General features: G+C 38.6%; 1 protein-coding gene across 1 annotated transcript; it reads left to right on the forward strand.

Moving 5' to 3' along the window:
• Positions 1-1,984: 1,984 nt before the first annotated feature.
• Positions 1,985-23,192, forward strand: LOC131680850 (uncharacterized). Its single transcript, XM_058961562.1, has 8 exons — positions 1,985-2,044; positions 6,480-6,920; positions 6,983-7,453; positions 7,508-8,160; positions 8,761-8,818; positions 21,472-21,909; positions 21,970-22,440; positions 22,498-23,192. Exons 2-8 carry the CDS (start codon positions 6,490-6,492, stop codon positions 23,117-23,119), a joined length of 3,144 nt encoding a protein of 1,047 aa, XP_058817545.1. The 5' UTR covers positions 1,985-2,044; positions 6,480-6,489; the 3' UTR covers positions 23,120-23,192.
• The last annotated feature ends 3,626 nt before the right edge of the window (positions 23,193-26,818 follow it).

The following is a 26,818-nucleotide window of genomic DNA, read 5'->3' on the forward strand; positions in this document are numbered from 1 at the left end:
AGAAATTCGTCCACTTTTTGTTTCTGTAAAATAGAACCGGATGAGCGGATCTGGTTCTTGGTAATCCGGATTTTCCGGAGTAGTATTCCAGTGCTAGGGTATGATTTGTAAATTTTAATAATGTCCTAGCAGTATGAGTATCAAAACTCTTCAAATTGTCTCGGAAGTCTGTTATTTATTGTTACGGGACCCTATGGCAATTTGAAAAGTGGAATTGGAATGGAATGGCCACTCACGGCCCCACGGGAACCTGCTCCGGAATGTCCGTTCCGGGGTCAAATCACCAAATGGTTCCAAAACAGCGAGATACAGCCTACTGATGCAATTCCAAGAATTTTGATACCCATATTGCTAGTATTTCATTGAATTTCACAAACAGTATCCCAACACCGGAACAAGCTTCCGGAAATCCGGATTCCCGGGAACCGAATCAAGTAACAATATTCATTTTCATCAAGTTTAAAAGTGGATGAGTTCCTGAATCCAAAACACTTAAAAGTATCAAAATCGGTTAAAAAATTACTTTAGTTATTGGCTTTTCAGTTTTGGCTTTTTATATCAACAATATTATTAACCGAAAAGCTTAACTTAGTGAAGTTCTAAGATGTCACAAAGTTTCAATTTCCAGCTATGGATAAAACATGAGAATTTCATTAATTGAAACCTAAAAAGGTACCCGGGTACAGCGTCGGACACGGACAACTTTCTGCACCGAGCGGAAAAAACATCGCTTACACCACGAGCTAATAATGCTCCTCCGCTAAAAAATCGGGGCTCTCCCACAAATGACCATTATTTGTTGTTCATTCAATCTGTAATTCATTACAGTAAAGTGAAGCAGTGCTGACTGAGTGCTCGAATATAAAATTTATTTCGTAGATGAGAGTTTTGAGCAGTTCATGCCAACTAACACAAAGTAATTATCAATCGTGTTGTAGGTACAGAAACAAAGATCATTTATCGTAGAGATGCAGCTGCAAATTAATCTGGATTAGATAATTGTGCCGAAAATAATTAAAGATTACTAGCATACATGAGCGACCGAAAATAAAGATACCCGATCAGAAGGGCATAACTGATTTATAACACCTGAAGTTATTTATTTCAAAAATATTTTGAAACAGAGCCTGTTATAAATCCGACTGGTTAGTTGTTAAAATAACATAAAATAAAACAAAAAACTGGCTAATGATAACAACATTGTAACAAAATTTGATATGATTTTATCAAAGTTAAAACTAAATGAGATATATTTTTTTTCCAAAAGTAGAAACGTCCTCTGTAAGAGAACTGTATTAGATATAATCATCTAATGCCAGTGACCTAGTAACAAACGATCATTATATTTTCGTTCGCTCATACAGGAAAAATGGTTGGGTTTTCTTCAAGACCTGCATCGATTCCTCAGAGTGAACTTTGTGGAAATAGAAAATGTATGTCATGCTTATAACAAAAATCTACCAAAACTACATCTCGTGTTGATATTTGTTATGATTTTCTGTTATTTTAACTACTAACGAGACCCAATTTATAATACAGTTTGAAACAGAAATTGCATTTTGTTATATTTTTGTTATTTGCCTCTGATCGGTATTGATTTTAAAATCAAGTGCACTCAAAAAATTCTCTTTTGAAGCAGTAAAATTAAACCCACAGTTTTCGGATTACTGGCAAGTTTTTTGATCGGTACATGACTAGCAATATCAACCCAGCTGCTTCTTCATAAATTCATCAAGATATTTTTGGAGCCGAGTGGACGGACTACGCTGACCGAACAATCAACCGGAACGTTACGTACGTCTACGGTTTATGGCATTCGCGGCGCTTTAGAAGAGGATAACGGTCATCCAATTATTATAGAGCCACGCATTTATAGCGGCTGATTATGAGCCGATAACTCGGATGAGCTGGACAAGATAAGTCCTATTCGGAAGAAAATATAAATTAGATCCCATTTATGCTGGTCGAGCTTAGTTAGCTTCGACTTCCGCGAAAGTGACCGTAACCGCGTTTGTTTGGAAATATTAGCGTGTAAGAATTGCAGGTAGAGTAGAATACTATTAGAAGATGCAGTAGTTTTTGTGATACTCAATAAGTCGATGACCATGATCTCAATGCAAAATTCCAAGGTGTCAGTCGGAGTGTAGTTTTGACCAAATTGAACCGGACCTGAACCCGATCGTAAGATACTCCTTTAAAACCAGACCTGAGTTTTGAAATTGGAGTACCGAGGTCTGACTATTTCTAGTGCATTCAGTGAGTTGTGTAATCGATAGGTGTATTGATTATGGAGATAATGTGCTCATCGCCCAACGTTAAAAAACTCCTCCTTGAAAAAAATTACATGGAAACATAGCTCATTTGAGCAACCGAAAATAAAAGTCGCAAGGGCTGAACATGCTTCATAAAATCCGTTCAAATATATTAGAATATAAAAACCGGATATAAACTTCAATCATATAAATCGGACTGGGACTTTGCTTTCTAAGAGTCGGATAAAAAACCTTAAGTAAAAAAACCGGAAAAGCAATGTTTCCGATTCATACAAAGTATCTTTTGTTAGCCGACTTTTATTCTTGAACATCAAGATATACGGATGCTCCTACGAGCGATTTATTTATTTTTAGCTGATTTTTATAAAGGAAGTTGAAGTTTATTTCTGAATTTTATATTCTAATATGTTTGAAACGGGTTTTGCGAAGCATGTTTTATACTTGTGACTTTTATTTTCGGTCGCTCATTTGTGAGTCTGTAACTATATGCTTAAAAATTACGACAATGCTCTGCAGCTTACCCAGGTTTAATGAATATAACCCCTTGATGAACTGCAGAGGATTCAGAACTGTACAGAATCGATGAATCCATCGGAAAATTGTACCAGGCGGGAAGTGCAAACAGGTATCGTAGAGAACTATGACAAACCACTGGAGAGTAGGTTTCGTAATAGTTCACCTCCTTTCGCTAGACGCGTTTGGTGGTGATCTACGTTGCCGTTTGTATCGTGTTTGATCTTAAAGACCCACTTCAATTAAGGTTCAAGTTACCTTTTTTGAGCATGTGTTAGATTTGAACGCTGGGTAGTATTGGTAGGAAAAATTGTGTTCAGCTTTGCCACCAGATTATTCATTTAAACCTTTTCAAAACTCTAAAAGAAGAATATCAGCCGATTTATTAGATCACAACGATTCAAATCATACAAAATAGCTGCTGGAAAAACTATCGGTTTCGCTAAATGGTGCGTTTGAAAAAGTGGCTGTGATTTTTTCATTGCGCAGTTGTGTTGCGCACCCCGGTGTGGTAGTGTGACAAAATATATAGGCAGATATATAGATAGATAGATAGATAGAAAAAGATAAATAGATAGATAGATAGCTCTAATAAAAATAAACCACAACTATATCCAATTTCTCCTACTTTTCGTGATGGTTCACAACTTCCCACAAAACTAAAAAATGCCGATTCCATGCATTTTACGCAAACTGCTATATCTCAAACAAAATATTGATTTTTTTTAAATACTTCAGCCTGTTGATGTATTAAAGAATCCATTACAAATATTAGTTCAGATATTGCAAATCGACCTATGTTTATGGTAGTTAGGCCCTGAAAACAAAACTAAAGTTCAGCCGGAATTCTGACCGCTTCTAGTTAGTATTCCGGTACTAGTTACACAAGAGATTCTAACTAGAATCGAATGGGTCACTGGAGCCGGAATACGAACTAGAACCAGCCAGAATTCCGGCTCATTTCCGGATGAACTTTACTGGGCAGTGATCGCGGCGGATTCGCAGATATTTGTGGTAGGAGCACGAGGGCGTCACTGATCACTGCATTAGTTCTATCGTCAAAACCGCTAAACTCAGATGCGATGTGGATTTCCCCATCACAGTCCTTATCGAAAAAACAAAATCTCGTCGTCGTTTTACTCAATTCGATTCTCCGAGCCACTTACATCTTCTCCCGAAAATTTCAGTTCCTGAAGCGATTTTGTCCTTGTAGAATCTCCGGTGATGGCAATGTCCGAGTTTTCGAGGGCCATTGCACAGTGGCCCAGAATGCAAATTTAGCAGGAATTTTGAAATTTTTCTAAAACTAAACAACTGAGCCTCATTAAATCTTTGTAGAAAATTATTCGTAGTTTGTGAGACTCTTCTTTTTGTTAAAACAATAGTTAACTTTTTAATCATTCTAGCTAGAGCCAAACGACCTTCAGCGAAGTTGTAGAACGACAAATTTTTGAAAAGTTTGCTGAAGACATGTATGCTATAGCTGTCATACTCTTCATTTAACTACAAATTTAAAATCGAGGGTTAGGGTGTTTCTTAGAAAAACTGTTTTATTCAAATAACTTTTGCGGTATTGATTTAAAACATAAGTAGTCTTAAGACAACTTTAAGATTGTTTTAGGGCGAATAATTTGTTCCATGATACCACATATCTTACTATTATCGTTGAAAAGTTATGAGCACTTTTTCGTCAAAAATGTTTTTTTTTTGGAATAACAATATAACTCATTGGGTCAAACAAAAGATATTTCTTTTTCAACTATAAATAAGGTCATGATTAGATTTATAATTGAGCAAAAAATGGCGAATTCGTTCTTTTTTTAAAATTTCATAAAATGTAGTTAAAATAATCTATTTTTGATATATTAAGTGCTTATATCTTTTGAACAATAGAAGCTAGAGTAGAGGTAAATGTTTTTAACATAGAATGTGTATACAAAGTTTGAAAGAAATCGGTTAAGCAGTTTTAGAATGGCAGGTAACACCGCAAATCATGTTTTCTTCAGAGACGTTGTACAAAAAGATCCGTCACCAAGTCGTTTGTCGATATTTTTGCATAGAAAAATTACAGCATGTCATTGAAATTATACACTATAACGTACAAAAGTTTTGATAAATTTGCTTCACGCAAGGTTCTAAAAAATCGCAAAAAAGTGCTTTTTTCACGCTGAAACCTTTGGCCCCACCCCCTTAAATAAACAAATAAAAATACTGTTACGCTCGTTGTATTTTTTAGTATAGTTTGGGCAAACAACATCGAAGGATCAAAATCTTTAGATGAATTTGTTGCGTTTCGAAACCTTCATTTACATTTTTAAGTATCGCCCATTTCACATAAAAAGGTTAATTTCATTATAATGTTGCTTTCCGGATAGACTTTTAAACTACTATGTCCAGAAAAAGTCTGTTGGTCGATATATATGTATCAGTTAGATATTGGCCAGTGCACGTTGACGAAGTCGACAGTCACTGAAGTTTACTGAGCCGTGTTTGTGAATTCGAAACATTTGATTAAGCCCTCACGCTTGACTAGGGGTTTGCTCAGGAACACAAGTTGTGTCTCCGTTTTTTTTGAGCTAGCGTCAATCCGGTACTAACTAAGTCATGTCACTACGTTAACGTCGGATTCTGATGAGACGAAGCCGAAACGCAAATGTTACTAATTACTAATTTAAACATTTTTCAGCAAATTGTAGAGCGAAAACAACAGGTGTCCACCTCATAAAATGAACAATCTTTATTAAGGTTCACTCACAAAGGTCCAGTAAAGCTCTGGTCAGATTTGACAAGCTGCCATTCTAACCGGGAGATTTCAATGAATCAAATCAAGGCAGCTATAATCAACTACAGGCTACATGGCTACCTTGTTCAGTTTTACGAAATTTGCATTTATTTTGATATAAAACTATCAAAGCGCCCCAACTTAATTGGGTGGAAAACGATGTTTCCTATTATAAAATTCTGTATTTACGGATAGAAATGTCAGTTGTCTGGCCAAAATAGAAGCACTTTCTGCGTAGAAAAAGTTCGGCTTGAAATGCTTATACTAAACAAAATAGAAAAGTATATAAATGCAACCGGATAATGCTTATTAATTTATGTTTTTTATTCTTCGGCTTTTCGATCTTTTAAATATGAACGGGTATTGCATTCGACGTTTCGGCCACTGGTTTTGGTCTTTTTCAAGGGTAATATGTTAGAACGTTAACAAATTTCCCTTGAAAAAGACCAAAACCGGTGGTGGTGGTCGGGCAGTATACAATACTCGTTATGATTTAGAGGACCGAAAAACCGAGAAATGGAAAACATAAATAAAATAGAAAAAATATGTCTAATTTAACCGTGAAACCATAGCATTCTTATTTCCATTGTACTCTAGTGTGGGTATTCGAGCAGTAACCTTTCGAGATACTAGGTTATTTCGGGATTGCCAATAATACAACGATATTCTTGCGATTGAAGAGCACTTGATGAACAATCTTCAAGATTTGGTTTTCAATCTGTTTATGCAACAATTATTCGATTTGCGTAATCAAATCACACTCTAATCACACGATAATCCCAGTTTGCCAGCTATGCAATTTCCAATAGCCCAATCATTTAGTACACACACCTTCTGAGCTTATCAGTACAGATACGATTAACCTCTGCTATCGCCGTTATACTAAAAACTCCCAATGGTTTATCTTTCAGAAACAAGGCCATGAGAACGATTGTACTCATCACCCTGACGCTGGTGGCCGCGGTTGCTGCTGCCATACCACGAACCAGAGAAAATGTTGCTAAGAGCCGTATGCTGGTCGACGAGATCATAGCGAAACATGAATCTGCTGCAAGAGCAACTGCTCCAGTGGCCACTTCCGGGCCGAACAAACGGGTCGTGATCGAGAATTTCTTCACCACTCGAGTGGACCATTTTAACCCTCAAAACGCGGACGAATGGACGTTGAGATACTTCTCGTTGCCTGATTTCTACCTGCCAGGAGGACCCATCCTGATTTTCTTGGGTGGTTGGGTTCCTATTTCACCCTCGATGATAGACGACACCTCGTTAATCTATGAAATGGCCGAGGAGTTAAGTGGTGCTGTTTATGCCTTCGAGTCTCGATTCTATGGTGATAGCAAAATTACTGAGTGAGCTTTCCTTTGATTTTTGATAATGGTTCAATATTTAAAATTAAACTGATCACTTGCAGGGATTTGAGTACGGCTAATCTGCGTTTCCTGAACACGGATCAGATCCTAGCTGATTTGGCTGAATTTGTTACCTACCTCAAGCGGGACGTTCTCCAGAATGAATACGCCCATGTGCTGGTAGCAGGTGCCGAATATGGCGGAGCCTTGGCAACCTGGTTCCGCGTTCGCTATCCGCATCTGGCCGATATGGCTTGGGCTTCCAGTGGTTTCCAGAATGCAATCATGAACTTTCAGGAGTTCTCCGAGGCGTGGGGTGATTCGTTGATCGAGTTTGGCAGCCAAGAATGCTACGACGAAATTTTTGTCGCTTTCCACGTGATGCAAAATCTAATCGATGTTGGGCTGGAGAGTGTTCTGTTCGAAAAGTTCAATATCTGCACGGAAATCAATCCGGAGGATCGCTTCCAAGTGATGTATTTCTTCCAAATGTTGATGACGGCCGTTGAGATGTACACGCTGCGAAACCGAAAGTATGGATTTTGTGACTCAAACCAGGATTAATTAATAATATTGATTTTTTTCAGTGTCTCTGACTTCGCTGAGGTGTGCGCAGACATTACCGGTACAAATGCGGCTACCGCCGTGGATGCATTCGCTGTATGGTTCAATACCAAATTCGCTGTCGATGTCGGTTGTGTCGTAGTCGATCCGGATGTGGTGGTGGAGGTTTTCAGCCAAACGGCTTGGGAAACTGATTTCAATCAGGAGGGTATTCGCCAGCGACTTTATCAGAAATGTACGGAGTTCGGATGGTTCTTCACTACCGATTCGGATTTCCAGCCGTTCGGAAGTCGTGTCATGATGGAATTGTACTCCGAAACTTGCCAACGGGTGTTTGGTGACTGGCAAAGCTTTGAAACCATGTACTACGGTATAAATCGGGCCAATAATCGTTTCGGCGCTGCCTCGCCTGCTATTGGTCAGGCGCACTTCACCAACGGAGGCGGTGATCCATGGCGTAGGGCTAGCATTACCGACGATCTTAGTCCGTATGCCCTTGCTGATGTAATTCCTGGTGAGCTGAGCAGTGCGGATATTAGGGCAATTTCCGACAGAGATTCCGAGCAGCTGGTGGAAGTTAAACGCCGAGTTAAGTCATTGGTCAGCCATTATCTGTTCCCGGTTGACCCTAGGGCGGCAGTCCCGTCTGCTGACGAGGCTGTGGCAGTTGAAAACTAATCGGGTAATTTATTGGTTTGTGATTACGTTCGTCACAGTTCTGATAGGAAGTTTTAGAAACAATTAAATACACTTCGAAGACAATATATTGAATAAAATCGATCAATGATTTCCATCTAAAGTCTTTCTCAGTTGATCTTTACGATATGTGTACATGGCATTCATTTATTTGGTAATATATTATAGCACACAGTGCATTTTTCACACCATTTCCAATTTGGCATGCATCGACCCAACAAAACTGCACAATAAATTAGATACATGCAATGTTTCTAATCAGGATGGAAAGGATGAATTTCCAGAGGACTAAAAATACCTACCTATCTATGTGTGGATTAGTTGAGTATCCGCTTTATTTTATCTCCCTAAAAAAATTGACACGAGATATTGCACAGTAGCATTCAATTAATCAACCGCACTTGAGAGGCGATGACGTTATGAATCTCATATCAATGGCGCCAGAGTAGAATGTGTACTTGCACATCTAATCACCGAATCAAAGGAAGTTAACGCTGTAATGGTTAGCACAATTTGGCTTAAGCTTCGAAAGATAACTCGGCAGTATAAAACGCTACCGAATTACGTTCCATAAGCTGAGTTTTTTCCATCGATTCATTCGGGAGCAGCTCAGTACCAGATTACACGAATATCCTCAGGTGGGCATATTGGCTGATAGCTGCTGTATGAAACTAGTGTGCAAGTGTTTGAAGTGATTGCTTGATGCGAGTGGATAGCTGATCATTACGGTTATGTTCCTATATACTGTTGTCAATAACCTGAGTAAATCATTTGACATATTTTCCATGAACGCTACATGGGCAGAATAACCTCCCAGGTTTGGCCAGAACTAGAAAACCTTGAATAGAAGTTCACTACTCAATACAATTTAAAAAGATGAAATCTCAATATTCCACAAAGTGTGATGTTTCAATAATTAATGCCATAAAAGTGTTATTTTAAGTGCGGAATCTTGATCTCCTGTTTCGATATATCTCGGAGCTGATTTACACGAAAAATACAAAATTGGTGCTTCAATTTTTATACAAGTTTAAGTTTACAGTTCTCTGTGATTATAGTGACTGAACCATCTGGTAGCTGACAAACAGACATAACATTCAAGTTTGAGATTTACTGAGCCAGAGAACAACAGTTAGTTTGATCTCCCAACAGTAAACCAATCTAGGGTTACTGTGCCCTAATGCATCTTAGCACCTCTATTCATCCTACCCATTTGAACACATTAGTTAGAGCAGTATCTGCTCTCTCTATTCAACGCATTGGCTCAAATGGTAGGGCGAATAAGGGTGCGTTGTACTCGACTTTTCGCTTCGCTCAAACGGGAGTATTTTATATTTTCCAGGCGAGATTTTTTACGAAGCAAAGATGTTGATACCGATTTAAGAGCATTCCAATCACTGAAAGCCGAGCTATCCGCGAAAGAGTGTGATATCCCGACTAATGAGATGAATGAGGGCTCGTCTACCCTACCACTCCAAGCGCTGCTGTTGTATAGTTTTTATGGCGTTACTTTGCTACAATTATGGAACCACTGAAGAAAATACGTGCATCCGAATAAATAGTCTTTCTGCATTATGTTATTCTTTGTACTTTGGATATTCTGTCCAAGTCATGACAAAAAATTCTTAATGCCAGCAGGATAGTATAACCACTGAGAACTGACATACAAGTAAAGTTTTCAACTTGTGTAAGAAATTAAACTGTCGCTTTGAAATGACAACAGCAAGTAGCAACTTGCCACTGATCGGTGCTTCGATCGGCCAGCAATCGCTTATACGGGACTTATATGCAAACTTGGATACAATGGTAACTCACGCATGCAAACATGTATGCGATGGTGATTTTCAACGTATTTTCATTTAAATGTGCCAGAAATTGATTCTTGACGCCATTTTGAAATCCAAGATGGCGACTTCCGGTTTAGCGAAATTCGCTATAACCCAATCAATATGGATATTTTCAGAGTGGTCTTGAAGAGTGGGTGCCAGAAATTGATTTTGACACCATTTTGAAATCCAAATCGCAAATTCTCTGCAACCCATGCAATATGGATATTGTCGGAATGGTCTTGACGAGTAAGTGCCAGAAATTCATGCTTGACGCTATATTGAAATCCAAGATGGCGACTTCCGGTTTAGCGATTCGCTATAACCCATGCGATAAGGGTATTTTCCAAATAAAAAGTTGAACTTCAAATAGGTACAAGTGCAAATAGCTCGAATAGCTGGTCTTAACGAGTAGATGCCAGAAATTTATGTTTGATGCCATGTTGAAATCCAAGATGGCGACTTCCGATTTACTGCAATTCGCTATAACCCCATCAATATGGGTATTTCCGGTCCACTGAAATTCCCGCATGAAAACTCATGGCAATCATCCAAAACATCATCGAATATAAGATCTAATCATAAACCAGTGCAATGCAAAATATTGTTATGTGTTCATCCAGAAGAGAGCAGTGAGAGAAGAAAGAGACGTATGTGGTGTGAGTTTGGGGTTTGAACTTCCAAAAATACGCATATCAATTGGGTTATAGAGAATTTCACTAAACCGGAAGTCGCCATGTTGGATTTCAAAATGACGTCAAAAATCAATTTCTGGCACCTACTCGTCAAGACCATTCCGAAAATACCTATATTGATTGGTTTATAGCGAATTTCTCTAAACCGGAAGCCGCCATCTTTGATTTCAAAATGACGTCAAAAATCAATTTCCGGTACTTAATCTTCAAGACCATGCCGAAAATACCGATATTGATTGGGTTATAGCAAATTTCGCTAAACCGGAAGTCGCCATCTTGAATTTCAAAATGGCGTCAAAAATCAATTTCTGGCACCTACTGACGAGAGGAAGTCCATTCTGAAAATACCCATATTGATTGGGTTATAGCGAATTTCTCTAAACCGGAAGTCGCCATCTTGGATTTCAAAATAACGTCAAAAATCTATTTCTGGCAGCTACACGTCAAGTCCATTCCGAAAATACCTATATTGTTGAGGTGCGGTCCATAAGGTATCTTCCAGACCCGTCTCTTCCATCTTGCCGAAAATCTTCTAAGTCTTTTGCACATTTTAAACATTACAAAGCCATCGATGGTCTAGTTCCTCATTTTATATAACTGGTAGATGCAAAGTCTGAACATTATAAACTTACCGACTAATTTTCTCCTATTAAGGACGATTCAGACGATACATCAGCTTCCGTCACCGTTCCGTCAAGATAAGTTTAATACGTTTCTCTTGTGCCCGTTCACACGTGCCGTACGCCAAACCGTTCCGTGCCGTTGATTTTGTGTGTGAATGCTTCCATTTCACTGCATGTAACTAATCTTGACGTTCCGTACCGGTGACGGAAGCCTGATGTATTGTGTGAATCGTACTTCATTGTGATATTAGTCATAAATATTAATTTTGAATAGCTTCAGCATTCAGAAAAGTGCCAATTATGCGACAATATTGCTATTATTTGTCAATTGTATTTTCGATATATCCTCTAGAGTGCAACGAAAAACATTTACACAGGCTGAGTTACGTGAATCAATGCGCTCTCGAGTTGCATGATTGAGTATTTTGCGAAATATTTCTGAAAAGAAATTTGACAAGCATTCATTAAAACAACAAGTCACTCGCTGTTTACACAAAAATCCTGGTTGCCAAAACTAGCAGACAAAACAACTTAGTAAACCGTGCAACCAAATTCACTGGTTTTCTCTTCGCATGTCTTTATATTTAAAGCATCGTCTTTTGAATAAACCAGAGGTTTTCAAATTAAACAGATTATCACTACAGTTAACTCTCCCTATTTCGGTATTCTCTATCTCTATATTCCTATCTATTTCGATTATTTCGTAAGTCCCTTGAGGTTGGCCATGAAAAATCTCCCAAATTAAGACATTTTCTCTATCTCGATATCTCTTTATTTCGATATAGGGGAACATGGGGAGACTTGACCAGGTTTTCAGTTAAACCTGCATAAATCTCTAAAAAAGTTTTCAATCCCTTAAAAGTCACTGTGATCTAATTTTAATTTTTTGTAGAATTTTTAATTTAATTTTTCGAAAGTTATAAAAGTTTTTCTGTGATCTGTGACCAAGGCCTGGGGAGACTTGACCAAGAAAATTTTGAAAAATAATAGCAAAAAATAATTACATAAAACATACTGTAATTATTTTTTCCCTATTGCCGAGATCCTTAGGTAGCAGTAAAAATATGGAAGGGTTGCATTTCAAAAATTTCTACTTTTTAAATGCATTTCTTTTTAAGGATTAACTGTACTGCTTACATTGCATGTTCACACGTCAAGAAATCAGTCATATTACTGCTAACTTTATTGGCTAATACAAAAATATATCGACTCATTGTTGAGGTGAGATTTTTTTGTGGCGTGATTAACATTAACAATAGATACTAAAGCGTAGTAAATATCAGGAAATTTGCATCTTTCTTCAGATTATTGCCATTTGGTCAAGTCTCCCCATAAAATCTTGGCCAAGTCTCCCCAACATTAGTTATTGCGTTCAATGTCGTGCAAATTTTGGTAACAACTATTCCAATGTTCCGATTTATGTAAAATCATTTCACTGCTTCATAAGGAATAGTAGTTTAATAGTAATTAGTAGTCGAGTAGATATGTCCATACAAAGTTTGAAAAAAAAATTTAATGCAAATTTATTAATTACGGAATATTTTCTATAAGAAAAGGATTCAAAACTTGTAAAATTAACTTAAGGGATCGAAACAAGTATAAAAATATTGTTGAGAAAATTTTAAGAATCGAATAGAAGACATCATAGCCAAAAATAGAATCTTGCGCTTGGACAAGTCTCCCCATGTTCCCCTACCTAACTTTAAGTTTGCCTGCAATTCCCTCTCTGTGTCGATAGAATCTCTATTTCTGTGAGAATATCACAAACTAAAAACATCATGAAATGGAAGGTTAACGATTGGTGCATTTGGTCCGATAACTATTTGCTTCTTAGGTATTGATATGTGGTTAGTAGAGGTTAAATTAACAGATAGAGACAAAATAATAATGAATATATTTTCTTAAGAAGGAAATAAGATTATGTTAAGAAAAACACCTACTTTCATCTTGATGTGCTATAAAATCTCCGTAAAAAACTTCTGCAATTGCTACTGTACGCTTAAGGGGAGAGTAAGGTTGATTTGGCAAAAAAAACGTTTCCTCAAAAACATTGTGGCGATGCAAGGGCCGTTCATAAACCACGCAGATTCATGGGGGACGGAGAAGTTTAGCAAAAGTTTTGCGTAGACTTTGATTTTTTTGTGTATCTCGTATTGCTAATTCGTCGCTGTTGTGCTGTCTTATGACAAGTGCCATTTTGCACATTTCGAGAAAAACGATTTTTAAGGTTTGAGATTGAATATCTTAAAACTTGTAAAAGGTATAAACTATTCAAAGAAGACAATTGATGCTTCTATCTATTCTGTATTAATCTCTCAAATATCACGAAGATCAGTTGACTATGTTGCGAGTTTTTACTATAAATGTAAACAAAAGTCGCACTCACACATGGCCTGCGTTAAGCCAAACCGAACTGAGCGCCATGATTTTTTTCTTGTATTTTTCGTGCCAAAATTCATTTTGCGCTAACTTAGCATTCACATAAAAGTTAAAGAACACTTACTTGCTTTCGTTAGCTATTTGAGTTCCCAAAAAATAATAGATATTGAAGTTCCTAGTGTTACATTGGATGCTATAGCGATTTTAGAGCATACACCTCAAAATGGCTCTTGGTTCTCTTTGGCTTAACACAGGCCACATGTCATAGGCGTGTATTGATGACAAAATTTGTATGGCGTGTCATAATCGTGCATGGAAAATTTTCCATAGAAAAAAATCATCAATTATTAACTTTTATTCATATATTTGGCTTCATTTGGTCTATAAACAATCGGTGAGATGAATTTTGAAGGAAATGAGTCAGGAAATCTAGAAAAAATAGTTATTTTTGGTTACAGTGTTGCCAAATAAGCTATATTTCCAGCTTAAAACTTAAATTGTATTTTTCTCATAATTCGTACCTTTCGTGTGTTGCACAATTCATGTGTTTCTTAAATAGTTTTACATGTAAAAATATCTTATACATCACGATAATTTGAGCCTATCCACAGACACAGTCATTTGAAGCAAAAAATTAGAAAAATTTCCGCGCGTTTTTTGCTATATCTCAGTAACCAAGCAGAATGTCAAAATTCTGTAAACGCCACTTTGTAGAGATTTTTTAGACAAGTAATGTGGCATATCTAACTCAGTTTACCACAAAATGGCGTTTGTCATAAGATAGCACAACAGCGACGAATTATGAATGGGTCCCATGAATGGGAGTTGTGTTCAACATACTAGTCGATTCAGCGAGATGTATTTATGTGGATACTTCGCAGTAAGTAAACTATTGAGGTGTCTGCTCTTTAGGCGACCACTTGATCCAGGAACCCTGTGATTTTTTTTTAACGAAGTTTAAAAAATTTCAATGTTAGGCATTAAAATCACCATGTTCACAGAAAAAGGGCGATTTTTAAGTATAAGTGGTTTGATTTTTTTAAACGTCTTATTCAATAATTTCGGTGGTTCAAGCTTAATTTCTACAAAAAAGTGATTACTCGAGTTAATCGGAGTGAAGCTTTGATACTTTGCGATAATGCTCTCAGGTAGTATGACTATTAATTCCATCAGAAATATATAGATTTTTTTGAGAGCTTTGGATAGTGTCTTCTTCTTCATCGAATAGGGTAATTTAGAAAATTTAATTAACTTTGCAATATTGAAATGTTTTGCGACAGGTGAAATTTATGTGCATGTTAAGTCTAGTCTAGATTATTATTAAACTTTGACAGCATAATTTCAAATTGTTTATATATTTATTCATTTGAAATGCTGGAGTGAGGCTCAAAAAGTGCTTGCTACAGGGTCCGGCACTCGCAGTGTAGCCAATTGAAAAGGCCATATATTCGGTTCAAATAACTCTTTTTATTTACAATAAAGTGCAGTATATGTAAAAATATTCAAAAATTCGGAAATAATTCACTTTTGCTCAATACGACCACATTTAACCATAACTATGGCCTTGAAACGGTTAAAGAACGAATCGTAAGCTGCTCGAAATTGATGTGCCGGTGTTTTGGCCCACTCATGGACAATAGCTTTCTTCAGCGTCTTGAAGCTGGTGTATTTTTACTTCGGACCTTGCTCTCCAAAATGACCCATTGGATTCGCATCTGGTGCATTCGAGAGCCATTGTGTGGCCGAAATGAATTTCGGAACATCGGTTTTCAGGCATTTCTTGTTCACTCGTGCTTTGTGAGACGGTGCAGAGTCTTGTTGAAAAGTTGCGACCGAAATGTTTGTCTGTCCACGGCTTTAAAGCAGCCTCCAGAATGCATTCTCGATAATATGTCGCATTTACTTTGACGCCAGGCTCGATTAAAACGATTGGAGAGCGCTCATCTGCGATTACAGCGGCTCAAACTATTATTTCTGATAGATGATTCTAATTCTCATATGAACGGTGCACACTTAAAAATATTTACATCTCACAAGATGCGCATAAACGGAGCGCACAATTCACTTCAATTAACATTCAAGAACATGTAAAAAAGCACTTTATTCATAAGTCCCCATCTCCATTCAACCGAGTTCTACATCAAAAGAGACACAATATTTTATTTCACATCTCATCTCTCTATTTTATTTCACATCTCAAAACATGTAAAATTCCATTATTAGACAGCAAAATACGGCGTAATGTTGTTTACGTCAAATGTTATTTTCATTTTTTCTAAGTGTGTGGGCAACCTATCGTTTTGAGAGTTTACGAATTGCTCAATTTGTAAAGAAAAATTAAAAAAACAGAAAGCACGATGTTCGGTATTTAACAGCTTTCGGTTAAGCGAAGAAACTCCTTCTTTTGAACTCCATCACAGATAATTTTTTTGCGTTCACTTTTGGCAAAATGCTTTTGTACACTTGTAAACAATACTCCGAACGACTATTTAACTAGTTTACAGACAGCTAACGTCAGTGCGACAGCTGCGCGAACGGTCTGAAGTTGGTTACACTTCGAGTGCCGGACCCTATACGATAGCAATTCTTCACTGTTCTTCTAGGTGGTATTTTGGACAAACTTGTACTAATATAGCAATATATCTTTTTGAATATGCTCGAGCTTTGAAAAAGTGTAAATTTAAAGTATAACTAATAACACAGTGACATTAAGGCTCAAGTTACCTCAAGGCTTGGTAGTATGCGGAAGAAAAATTGTGTTCAGCTTTGCCACCAGATTATCCATTTAAACCTTTTCAAAACTCTAAAAGAAGAATATCAGTCGATTTATTAGATCATCACGATTCAATTCATGCAAAATACCTGCTGGAAAAACCATCGGCTTAACTGGATGGTGCTTTTGAAAAAGTGGCTGTGATTTTTTATCACACTACCACACCGAGCTGGGGTACGCAACACAACTGCGCAATGAAAAAACCACAGCCACTTTTTCAAAAGCACCATTTAGCTAAGCCGATGGTTTTTCCAGCAGGTATTTTGCATGAATTGAATCGTGATGATCTAATAAATCGACTGATATTCTTCTTTTAGAGTTTTAAAAAGGTTTAAATGGATAATCCGGTGGCAAAGCTGAGCACAAATTTTCCTACGCACACTACCAAGCGTTCAATTCTAACACATGCTTAAAAAAGGTAACTTGAACCTTAAAGCGGAAACCTTTCTCAAAGTTATAACTAATTTAAAATACTTGAAACACGAGTTTTGCATTCTTCGTAAAAAGTTTTTGACGCTAAATTTCCTTGAATAATTATTGTTACCGGAGTATGAAAAAAATTGAATTTCATATATTATCATGTAAATTTATGACGACAATTCACTGGAACATCCAAAATGTAGAAACAAAACCGATTTGAATCCACCTAACAGTGTGTATTTCTTATAACTCTTACCCTCTCTCTTTGGAACATTGACAACATCATGTTTCGCGATGTTTTTAATAACACATGCTGCATAACTGCCCCTGTATGCAAAAGTGACGTAAACGCCACTTTGGTCAAATTTCAATCTTTCGTATTTCTAAGTTCGCTACGAAAATTTGCATCTTTCAGTATAAGTGACTTCAAATAAAAATGAAAAATGACTTTTGAAGCATGAAAAACATAGTGATGAAAGCAGTGATTTCCTGAAAAATATACTCGATGGCGTTTACTTGACTTTTGCATACAAGGGCAGATAGGACAGTTTGCAGGACTCGCAGAAACACTCAAATCAGTATGGGACAACTAGAGCTAGTCCACAGACTGCTCGCTGGTCAGAAAATCTAGCGAATTTGGCTTCGGGCAGCAGCGGTTCTTTTGCACGAAATGTTTGTAATATTGGCTAGAGAAAATGATGAAAATTCCTAAACGTTCTTGATTAGAAAATATATAAACTATAGCGACTTTATTTGTTACTTATTTGGAGTCAGTGGTGTAATCAGAAATTCAGTTTGGTGGAGGTTTGATGAAAATTGAACACACCGTCAAAATGACATAATTCCGAAAGCGTCATCGTTGAAGTTTTAAAACTCTGAAGAAGTTTTCGAACAACAAACAGTGCATCTTCTGATATAATTATTTGAATAATTAATTATAGCGAATAAATTTTTCAAAACTATAGTACAAACGTCGTGTCTATAGCAAATTTGTTGAGACTGTCATTTAAAACAATTTTGTTGAAGGTATGAATACTACATGTAAGGAGCATATCGAACTGTATAACAATATCTATGAAATGTTCTTAAGCTCTTAAATAAGCTTTTAAATAATCTTTTATTGTGAGCTTAACAAACTTAAACCTTGGAAAAAAAATGTGGATTTTATTGTTCATAAACAGCAGAAAAGATTTATCATAAACAGAAATATCATAACTTATTTTAAAGGTTTTTTTCACAAAAGCCTAAACTATTTCGATACCCTGAACACATGAAACATTCATGTCTTCAACAAAGTGGTTTTGTTATAGTAATCTCGAAGGCATTGCTGAAGGCATTAGTCTCGATCTAAATTGGTTTGAATAGTAAATTCTTCATAATGGCTTCAAGGAGCATTTGACGCCAAAATTATTTTTCTTCGGTGATTATTTCTAACGTTGGTAGATAGAAAAACGAAATGCGAAAAATATTCTTGTATCATCCTTTTCCGTTATATTGAAATAAAAGGCTTACTTAAACGAAGCATTACTATATAGAACAATAAATAGGTGACAAATGGTAATCTACAAACAACGCGCAATAACTTCGAGATAGATATTGGATGTCTTCAGTAAAGTTGTTCGCAAAAGTAAGAACAATGAATACAATACAATCACTACAAAGAAAATTTATGAAAATATCTCGCTTGTAGGGGGATTAATCTGCGAAAACACAATATCAAATGAATGAGCATATTGCATCCGTTAACTTCTCCGAAGATGCTATTGACCAAAAATTAGTTGTTTTGATGTTCATAAAAGGTTGGCTGTTTTTGGTCTTGTTTTTAGCTAAGGGAGGAAAGTAATACAAATCTTTCGTAAGAATTCAATGTGAAATATTTTTTGTCCCATTATAACCATCTACAGCTCGTTGAATGGTAGACACTTGGAGTTCTTGATAATAGGTACTCTCGAACCCAGAAGCAAGTTATTTTGGCAACACTTCCATTGAATTCATTAGTTTTAGTTGGCGTTCTCTCAAAGAAGACCCTTACGAGGAAGTCTAGGGAGGAAAGATTTCTCCTCTTCCTGTACTCTCCCGGGTGAATAAAAGATGTTCCTTCGTGTGGATCATCAGGCTCATGATCAACATGAGCCAAAAGCGCATAGTAATTTGCGGAAAGGACAGGTAACAAAGCTTTCATTGGCGTTTCTGCAAAAGAGTGCTTGAAGCGGGAGTAAGAGAGTACTTAATTTTATCCTCGTGCTGATTCTACGCAGGGCACGATTAAAGAGCACGCGGAGGGCTCTCGTTGTATATAATCCTTTCAGATTCTCTGCCGCAAGAGTCATTCTCATGCTCTGTTTGGCCCAACTGTTTCAATTGCTGTTATTCATTGCCCGTGGAACAAACAAGTAGACGTGTAAACGAAACTTATCAAGGAGGACATAGCAGGGGCGTCTTAAGACCACTTGGGGCCCCATTTCTTACCGCTAGCTTCACTTGACTTGGTCTGGTGCTTTTGAAACGCCTTGATCACATGGGATACTGCGCAATGTGCGACATTGAGCCATTATACCCAAGTTCTAAAGATTTATAAACAATTTATTTAGAATATAGCCGAATAAGTTTAAATTCAGCAATAAGTTCGAAGCCTCCTAAATCCCGGGGCCCCTGGCCCTGGCCAAGTGTGCACATTAGTAAAGGCGGTACAGGGACATAGAAAAAGAAGAACCGGCGAAAGTCATCTGATGCGAGTCTGACAGAGAATAGGTTGTAGACTAATTTTCCGCAAGTTTGGATAAATGCAATTTCTTGCATTCCGGAATACTCACATGTTCAAATGATGGATTCTCAAAGCAGCCGATCCCGTACTTTAATAGGTCTTTGCACATCAGTCCCTTTTCCGATGCAACCCCATCGATCTCCACTGCCTTTGCAGATACGTATACTAGAACGCTCGCTGTAAGCAAAATGGTTAGGCAATCAGCACCCTTAAGATCTCTAAACTATGCAGTTATTTCGAGTTCAGGCGGAAGTATATTGCCCAGGGTCAATTTGAACTGGATGGATATTTTTATGCGCGGAGTATTGGAAGAACCGAAGGGAAGGCTTATTTTGGGATTATCAATTATATCCATGGGAGTACCAGGGAGTTTATCATCCCTTTTAGGCACGAGGTTGGCACGTCGTGCAAATGAGGGATGAATCTTATATTTGGGGAATGGAGTAGTAAAAAGTAGCGACCGATCAAAGGAAATGGAAAAGGAAAAAAATGTTCAGCTTCAACAGCGACGTGTTCGATTAATCCTTTTCGATTTACCTTCACCTTAGGGGCATTCGCCTCTTTTCGGGTTAGAAAAATCACTTTTGAAAAATTTCTAATCCTACGTGGGAGAATCGAAAATCGAACCCAGGTGAGCTAAGTGCATGGCAATCGATTTACCAACTACGCTATGCCCGTCCACTGGTTAAAGTTGAATTGAACAGTACGATTGTTAATTTTTTTTTACGAATGGTGCTAAAAGGTGGAATCATTATTCTGTATCTCATTGAGGTTTACGCATTTAATTTTTCAAGCAAAAAACTAATTTTAAAAAATTGACAAATGCTTATACCTCTGCTTATGAATGGTTTTCACAACTGTTGATGCCAAATAACTATTACTCTGCCAATAGTTGAAATGGGTCGTTCTCGTGGTTTAACTGTTAAATTTTAACCAAAAGTTTAAAAAATTCGCCAAAAGGGCCACAGCCTTAAAATTCTTAACGCGGAGACAATACTCAAAAATGGTCGCCAAAGATTATTATTAACTATTTTCTGTGAAAGTAAAACGTGTTGAATAGCGGGACAAGAATGGGGGTTCATTCTTTCGGCTCATCCCAGTCATACCAACAGTATCTGCTCCATATTTGCACCAAATCGGACATGCCCAACGACCCGAACCAACGAGCTAAGTTTGCATAGAAGTTTTCGACAATTTAATTGAGGAAATTTGCTTGTGTTTTAGGTGCTAGATGGCGTTATATACAGCAGACTATTACTAAATGTAATATGCTTTTCGATTGATGCGCACCGGTGTAGTGGAATGCACTGGTTTTGCACTATCTTTGCACTTTCAAGCAGAAGTTCACTTTCACTGTACATCGAATAAATTTTTATCAAAGTTATGTCCGAGTTTATTTTGAACGGGGCCCAACGGCGCATGGTGGTGGCACAGTAATCGAGCTTCGACTGTACTTAGTTATCATTATTGTCAGACAAATCACGATTCCAATGATTTACTACGTGGATTACCCCCTAGTAAGGTGCCAATTAAGATTAGCTTAAGGTGCAACTGAGAAAGCTTGGAAAAACATCCATCTTTGAAAGCGAAAAAAGCAGTTTTTTACACACCGTTGGAAAAATCTTCACGAAAATCAATCAGCAATACTCTACTAATGCCCCGAACACAATTGATTCATTTTCAAGGTGGCCGCTTATTGCGGTGTTCTCTGTTGAACCTTAAGACTCAAATGAAGAAGCTAAACCTATCTGCAGTACACATCGTGATTAGTTCACCTTTTTATCAATGCATCCTTTTGCTTTATTTTCCAGAAACCACATAATGCGGACAATTGTCCTCATTGCACTGGTCCTGGTGGCCGCGGTAGCCGCTGGGGTCCACCGTTCCGAGCCAAACATGCAAGCTAACCGGCAGCTCATCCATCAGATGCTAACGAGACATATGCGGATGCCGCAACGCAAGCCGACAGCAAGCGCCGACCCGAACAAAAAAGTGGTGATCGAGAACTTTTTCACCACCCGAACTGACCACTTCAATAATCAAAACACGGAAGAATGGACGCTACGTTACCTATCCGTGACAGATTACTACCTGCCAGGAGGACCTATTTTGATCTTTTTGGGAGGAAATCGTCCGATTGTTCCGGAGATGATCGATGATTCAACGCTTATCTACGAGATGGGACGAGAGATGAACGGCGCGGTGTTTGCGTTCGAATCGCGGTTCTACGGCAGCAGTCGAGTCACTGAGTAGGATTGTGTTTTATTCGTTTACGTTACGTGTACTTTTTAAGTGACAATTAATTTTAGGGACCTGAGCACTGAGCATCTTCGCCTGTTGAGCGCAGATCAGATTTTGGCGGATTTGGCTGAATTCGTCACTTATCTGAAGCGCGAAGTCCTGGAGGACGAAACTGCTCGAGTTCTGGTTGCTGGTAACGAGTTGGGTGGTGCGTTAGCTGCTTGGTTCCGAATCAGATATCCCCATCTGGGTCATGCGGCTTGGTCTTCAAGTGGTTACCTGCATGCTGTCCTGAACTTCCAGGACTTTTCGGAAGCTTGGGGAGACTCGTTGATCCTCCATGGAAGCCAGCAATGCTATAATGAAATCTTTGTGGCATTCCACGTCATGCAAAATCTAATCGACCTGGGCAGATCTGACCTACTGTTTGAGAAGTTCAATATCTGCACGCAGATTGATCCGGAAAACACCTTCCAGGTGCAGTACTTCTTCTTCATCCTGATGGTGTCGGTAGAGATCTACACACTTCGCAATCAAGAGTATGTTCAGCAGTTAGTTTGTATTCAGCTTCACTGCTAATTCTACCTTCATTCTAGTCTTGCTGATTTCACCGAAGTGTGCGGAGATATAACCGAACCTGACGCTGAAACCGCCGTCGATGCGTTTGCCAACTGGTTCAATACAAAGTGGGCCGTTGATATTGGATGTGTAGTGTCGGATCCAGATGTGGCTGTGGAAATTTTCCAAGACTCTGATTGGGAATCTTCGTTCAACCAACAAGGCGCCCGACAGTGGATGTATCAGGAATGCACTGAGTTTGGTTGGTTCTTCACTACTGATTCTGCCTTCCAGCCGTTCGGTGATCGTGTCAAGATAGATTTGTACATTGAAATGTGTCGCCGAATCTTCGGCAATTGGATCACCAGCGAATCGATGGCCCGTGGTGTCGATCGTGCAAATAACCGCTTCGGTGGTGCCACTCCTGGGTCCAGTCTAACGCACTTCACCAACGGAGATGCCGATCCATGGCGGATGGTTAGCATTACTCGCAATCTGACGGAGGATGCAACTGCAGTTGTGATCCCCAACATGTTGGGTGGTGCCGACCTGCCGCGAATTTCCGATAACGATTCGGAAGAGCTGCAGGAAATTAAACGTACCTTGAAGTACACGTTGGCCAATTACCTGTTTCCAATGACCCCCTATGGAAGCCCTTAGAGGATCGCCCGTATGATGTATGCATGTAGTAGAGTATTTGGAATAAATTTAATAAATGATTTTGTGTTAATGATGCTGCGTTTTTTACTGGAACCTACTCGTACAAACGAAACGGAAACTAGGTATATCTACAGGAAACTATCAACCAAATGTAGTAGTTCAAGTGTATTGAGGAAAAGTAGTTCAAGTATGTTGGGGAAAATTTTCAGGGTTCAGGAAATGCGGGTGTGAGGGTGGTCCAATGGGATGGGAGTGGTGAAGGTTTAAGGCCAAGGGAATCTGGGACTTCCGGAATCGTCGATAGATGTATTCCAAGAATGTTTGATTGGTAATCAGTGATCTAGACATGCGAATCGAAGTAATTTGGTGACCATTTCAATAGTTTTAGCCTCTGAGATATTACAATTGTATCGATTTATGTGGGAAATTCCAGTGCAACCTTACTAACCAACCTGTAACTCCGGAATCAAGAGTCAGAACCGAATGAAATTCAGCAACAATCAATGGCATTACTGTATCTTTCATTTGAAATCAAGTTTTTGTTAAAATCTGCAGAAAAATCGCTGGGGAATAGGTGTAATATTAGCTTAGAAACTTGGCAAGTTCTCCGGAGGCATAATGAACTGTCATAGGTGGCCAATGTGGTCAAAGCTGATTTGATTGATCATTAGTGATCAAGAACCGCAAACTAGAGTAATGTTGCACCAATTTTAATATGTTGTACATATTTTGGACATCATGGTTGTACCAGTTTATATGGGAATTTGCTGTGTGGCCGCACTCTTCAACCCGTAACTCCGGAACCGGAAGTCAGATCAACTAAAAACTCAATAGCAGCTTATGGGAGCGCTATACCTTTCATTTGAAACTAAGTTTGTGAAAATCGGTTCAGCCATCTCTGAGAAAATTGTGTGAGTTGAATAATATATAACAGTCGGCCCTCCGGGCCTCGGTTGAGAAGTCGATTTTTACAGTGATTGCATAGCCTTCATTTATAAAACAAAAAGGTGAAATATCGGCAAAGTCCCAAAAACAGTCGATTTTCATCAAAAAACATTTTTTTTTCGAGGCAACATAAAATTTCGACGTTTCATGCATTTTAAAGATGTTTGGCATCAAAAATACAAATTTAATTTCTGAAATTTCTTGGTGTCCTCCCTTTGAAAAAAATGTTTGAGTTCCGGCTTATACGGGAATTTCATATGTGACCGGACGGTTCAGTCTATATTTCCGGGACCATATAAGCGATCCGTACGAAATTTTATAGACATCTGAGGTGATAATACAACTATCATTTGAGACTAAGTTTGGCCCAACTATTTTCAGGAAACTGATGTGAGTTTAAACTAATAATTCAATTTTTGATCTTTTGACTTAAGTGCCAATACCTTGTTTACGGTACGATCACCGTCGACAGTGGGATAATCATATGTTCTTTCTGGGATGTCACCATACCCAGGGATAGCATAAGGGTTAGTGCATTGGGCCGGAGTCTCAATGGTTACGAGTTCGAATCTCGCCTCTGGGGGAATTTTTTTCACATGATTGCTTAGCTTCACTCACCATTTCCGATCGTTTTCCCCCGTTGGATACCACCAGTCCTAAATGATGTGAGTTTGTTAATTTCTAAAGATTGGCACTTTCCTCGGGCATTTCCTGAACCGTCTATGGTGGTCAATGTGGTCAACGAGACTCCGGTTGGCCGTCAGTAACCTAGAACTGCAAATGCAAGCTATTTGGCATCCATTTTAGCCAAATTTTTACATTTTTGCATTCATCGCGGTATCGGTTTGAATCGGAATTTTCTATGTGACTGCACTCCACAACCCGTAACTCCGGAACTCAGATCGGGATGAAATTTAATATCAGTTTCCGGGGACGCAACACCTTTAATTTGAAACTAAGTTCGGTCAAAACGGCCTAGCAATTTCCGAGCAGACGATATAACCGTTATTCTGAATATGGATACTTCCACCGCGGCTTCCGGAACCGATGATGGTGGCTAATGTGGCCAAAGAGACCTTGAATGGCTGTTAGTGACCTAATACTACAAATCGAAGCAGTTGTGGTCACGTTTTGGAAAATTTTTCATCTTTTTACATTCATTGCGGAACTCGTACTCATCACCCTATAATTGCGGAACCGGAAGTCGGATCCATTAGAAATTCAATAGCAGCCTATGGGAACGTTATACCTTTCATTTGATTTATCAAAATCGGTTCAGCCATCTCTGAGAAAAAACACACATACACACAGACATTTGCCGTACTCGACGAACTGAATTGAATGGTATATGTCACTCGGCCCTCCGGCCTCGGTTAAACAGTCGGTTTTCAGAGCAGTTGCAATACCTTTCTATTGAGAAAGGCAAAATATTGTGCAATGGTACGTCATAAGGTAAGCTGGATATCGAAAGAAAATCGACGGTATAGCCAATCTCCGCCACCGGGCCTCGCGTGGTCTTCTCCCAGGCCAAAGACAAAAAGTGTTTGAATTTATTGCAGATTTCTATAGTTGTGACGGAACGATATTCTGCAGTGACGGAATTATGGAAAATACGACCTGATAATCTTCGGGTGGTGGTAAATAGTGCGAAGCAGGGAAATTTACAATGGAGTACAGAGTATATATTCCAGCTAACCGTGTTTAATGTGAAGGGGTCGTCTCCGATACGAGTTTGAATAGGGCGGATCTACTACCCCATGCTTCAGCCAGATACTAGAAGATACTGGACTGCAAATGTTTGCATTCAGCAACAGGCGCATCCGACTGGAAGAGGACACATGTCAACTGCCTTCGCTGGGTCTGCTCTAGCTAACTATTTCCTTTTTAACAAGCTTCGTCTAGCTGTTCGCCTTTTTGTTCCGTGGGGCATTAACTGTATTAATTTCAAACAACTGGGACACACAGCCCTCTATTGTAGCAATAAGGTTCGTTGTGGAAATCATGTGGAAGATTCCTGTGGATGTGATGTTGAAAAGAGTGTCTACTATGAGGGAAATCCACATAACATATCCAGCGTACTGACGAATGTGACTCTGATGAACCCCAACAGTGACTGATCGCCACGGCAGCGACCATCTGCCAATGGTAATTACTATTGCTAACAGTTCAGGTCCCCCGAATACAAGTACAGATTTCTGGCTGACTTGATTATCGATACCACGATTCAAGCTCAGACTAAACGCTTACCAGACGCGAACTCTCGCGGGCATCATCCAGACCCATGGAGGGAAAAAGAGTGCTCATACGTGTACGCGGAGAAGGCCGCCGCGTATAAGACCTTTCGGGAGGGCGGGCTACCCGCTACCTATCGACAGTACGCGATGTTAGACACGTAAATAAAGAGTTTGATGGAAGCCAATAAACGTAGCTACTGGCGTCAGTTCGTTGACGTACTAACGAAGGAAACATCGATGCGCACTCTTTGAGGCAAAGCCTGGCTTATGCGAAACCGAATAAGTACTAACGTGAGCGACGAATATTCAAATCGCTGGATATTCGATTATACCAAGGTTTGTCCAGATTCCGGAACAGAAGATCAACCTCGCCGCGTCCCCTCGCGATAACGCGAACGAGACACCTTTTTCGATGGTGGAGTTGTCACTTGCTTGCTTATCATGTAACAATAATGACCCTGGGCCAGACAGAATCAAATTCAAATTGTTTTGAATAATCTGCCACACTCTGCAAAGAGAC

This window comes from Topomyia yanbarensis, chromosome 2 (assembly GCF_030247195.1).
Source record: "Topomyia yanbarensis strain Yona2022 chromosome 2, ASM3024719v1, whole genome shotgun sequence".
NCBI classification, from domain to species: domain Eukaryota; kingdom Metazoa; phylum Arthropoda; class Insecta; order Diptera; family Culicidae; genus Topomyia; species Topomyia yanbarensis.

Coding starts and splice junctions, on each gene's coding strand:
- LOC131680850 (XM_058961562.1), top strand. CDS start 6,490: ATGAGAACGATTGTACTCATCACCCTGACGCTGGTGGCCGCGGTTGCT. Junction 6,921..6,982: donor GGTGATAGCAAAATTACTGA/GTGAGCTTTCCT, acceptor GATCACTTGCAG/GGATTTGAGTACGGCTAATC. Junction 8,819..21,471: donor GATTACACGAATATCCTCAG/GTGGGCATATTG, acceptor TTTATTTTCCAG/AAACCACATAATGCGGACAA.